This window comes from Conger conger, chromosome 18 (assembly GCF_963514075.1).
Source record: "Conger conger chromosome 18, fConCon1.1, whole genome shotgun sequence".
Taxonomy (NCBI): domain Eukaryota; kingdom Metazoa; phylum Chordata; class Actinopteri; order Anguilliformes; family Congridae; genus Conger; species Conger conger.
Window position 1 is genome coordinate 12,232,147 of NC_083777.1, and position 2,975 is coordinate 12,235,121.

The following is a 2,975-nucleotide window of genomic DNA, read 5'->3' on the forward strand; positions in this document are numbered from 1 at the left end:
CATGTTGTGTTTGGACCACAGTGAGACTTATGTTTTCCAGACAAGAAAAAATTACTCTGAACACAGATTCTTTCATGCAATGCAACCATTTGTATTACATATTACTATTTTTTATGTTCTCTAATACAGGACAAAGGAAAATCAAAGCTTAAAAGATTTACAAAATGTGTTTTTATTAAACTTTGCTACAAAGTGTCAGTACATTACTTTATAATACGTCTGTCCAGTATGAAATTGCTCAAGAACAAGACACTCAACAAACTGAGCAAATTCAAAGGAAAGGGACAGTTTGCTAGGTTTCAAAATCGAGGTAACGAGGTAAAGACATCAATCAAGAAGCAGTTGGATTGATTTAGTCTGTAAAGTCGTCTTCATTGCGGTCAAAGTGCAGTATGTCGTCCTCTAGTCCGAACTGGTCTATCAGATGGGAAATGCTGGCCTTCCTACCATCAACGGGCAGAACTGACTGCAGGTCAAACAGCACTGCCTGACTGCAACTTCTCCATTTATCGATCAGGGACTGGAGCTGTGTCAAGTCATTCTGAGAACAAAGAACACACATACGGGCAATGACAGTTGTAAAACAATGGCTTTCAGATAATACATTATTTTAACCCCACTTACATAACTTTAAGCACAACACTAACGTTACACTTACTGCCAGTTCTGGAAATACTTAACATCCTATCTACATCCAAAACGAATACCTTAGTTCTGTACATTTTAGCCATGTTCAGCCTGCGAAGTTTCTCGGTCTTCTCTCTAATATCTTTCTTTAATTTTTCACGAAGTTGGAAGAGGTCGATTTGTGAAGGCTGCATGGGTTCGCCTGAGGACAAGTCGTCCTGACATCCGCCAATTCCGTTTTCAGTGCTCGTCTTCTGCGGTATTTGATTTCGGTTGTAGTCCACTGCGTCAGTGCTCTGTGGTGTGCTTGTTTCTGTGCACTCCTTGACACTACTTTCATTTGAAGTTGTTACCACCTCTTCGTCTGAATCCACTTTAAGTCGTTTCGCCACAGAAAACGGAGAGCTGAAGGATCGTCTAGTTCTTTTCAGTCTTTCCTTAAGCGAGGCACTCATTGGCTGAAAGACGAATTAAGAAAGTAAAAATTAGCGATAAAGTGCGAAAATAATGTTTAGAACTGTATTCTATTGTGAAAACAAACAACAGGCCCAATACGGCTAGAATACTACATTCAAAATCAAAATGCTTTATTGGCATGACATGCATTGGCATGTTACTGTAAATATTGGAACATGCGGAGTAACTTTCCGATTTTCTGATTAAAGTTAATAAACTTTTACAAGCTTTTCACAATGCTCACCGTCCGTGTCCTGGATCCACAAGGACTAGACTGTACTGAACCCTCTGGTGTACGATAAACGAGTTTGGATTGTAACGTATCTGGTGTCTCCATTCTGTTAACGTTGGAATTATAGATCTGAGAAAGTAAGCTAGCTAGCTACGTTAAACTATCACCATAGATGACAGTTCAACTACTTCTGAATACTGTGAATTTAACCAACTAGCTTTAACGTTAGCTAGCTAGCCCATTTGTGTCTGGATATACTCACTGCCTACAACAGAGGTTGTAACGTTAAGTGTGACAAATAAATACAAAAATACAAACTATTCATTGTGCACGAAAAGTCACAAACTTCTCAGCGACGCTGTCATATGAAACTTCGAAAAGATGCTTTTTTGAAATCGGACAAATGTAGATTTACATCCAGGTAAAACTTTGCAGGACCAATGGCGGATAAATGTGCATGACACTTCAGGGAAAGACCTCAACGCTCTGCAATGGAATTATGGGAGTTGTAGTCGGATGTTCATACCGTAGGCGTATGAAGTTAAATTTGCAATATTTAGGCCTAATAATTAACAATGGGAGCAAATAAAACGCAATTGAATTGATTGATTAATTAATTAATTAACAAAAAAATATAATGTATGTAAAAAAATATCCAAATACCTGTCAGGTCTAGTTTTACAATATTATAACTTCACAACAGGATTTACTGAATGATGAAGACAAAATTATTCCTGAATGATGACTAAATAAATAAATTATCTTGTCATTTTATCTTCAAAGATTCTGTAGCTTTGGCAAATAAACACGAGAGCTTATTGGTTGTACTATAATGCTGTTGCTTTAAAATGACTGTTACATTTTGCATGCCCTCAGTGTAGGGGTGTGGTACAGTGTCGATGGAAATCTTATCCTGCCTTGACTTGAACTTCACAATTATGCTGTCTGATATTACTTGCCCTGGGGTAAAGGGTATTCACTCATTTGGTATATATCTCTAATTCTCTACCCTGAGCTGTGGGTTCATGGTAGTAAATCATCGATGTGATTCAGGAGACAGTTTTTTCCCTGTTATCTTTTAAATGAGACCAAAATCAGCCGTTAATATTGGCTGTCAATCAAACCTGTGACTCAACCTCACCTGTTAAGATGAAAAGGTAGTATTTGAATGAAGACTTTCTGTCTTATTGGCCAATCGAAACAGATCTCTTTCTGACACTCAATATTTTAAATAAAATCTTATGTTCTCTTTTTCAGTATTCTCAACAAAGCAATACATGTAGTAAAAGTTCTGTTTCACATGGACTCATATATGCTTATGTAATGCTTTTCTAATCTTATTTAATTATTTTGGACAGAACACAACATTTTTTGCACCATAAGTTGAAATCTTGCAGGCTGGTTGTTAAATGGTTTATGCATGTATTTTTCTGATCCATTGTTAATCACATTTCCTTTTTCAAACATTCAGGATGTGCTATGAATTAAACCATCACAATAGTGTACTGTGATCACGAAGAAAAATATGTGCTGAAGTGGGAAACACCATCATTGGTGTACTTTTTACATTATACATGTACATTACATTACATAGATTATACATCGTACATTATACTTTTTTTACTTGCTGCACTGGGTGTAGTTGTATACTTTCTGTTTA

The 2,975-nt window shown here is 36.6% G+C and overlaps 1 protein-coding gene across 1 annotated transcript; it reads right to left on the reverse strand.

Annotated features, from left to right (window-relative positions):
• Window positions 1-152: 152 nt before the first annotated feature.
• sfr1 (SWI5-dependent homologous recombination repair protein 1) lies at window positions 153-1,796 on the reverse strand. Its single transcript, XM_061228138.1, has 3 exons — window positions 1,328-1,796; window positions 708-1,085; window positions 153-541 (listed from the first exon to the last, which is right to left on the reverse strand). The coding sequence occupies exons 1-3, from the start codon at window positions 1,418-1,420 to the stop codon at window positions 353-355; spliced, it is 660 nt and encodes a 219-aa protein (XP_061084122.1). The 5' UTR covers window positions 1,421-1,796; the 3' UTR covers window positions 153-352.
• Window positions 1,797-2,975: the final 1,179 nt, after the last annotated feature.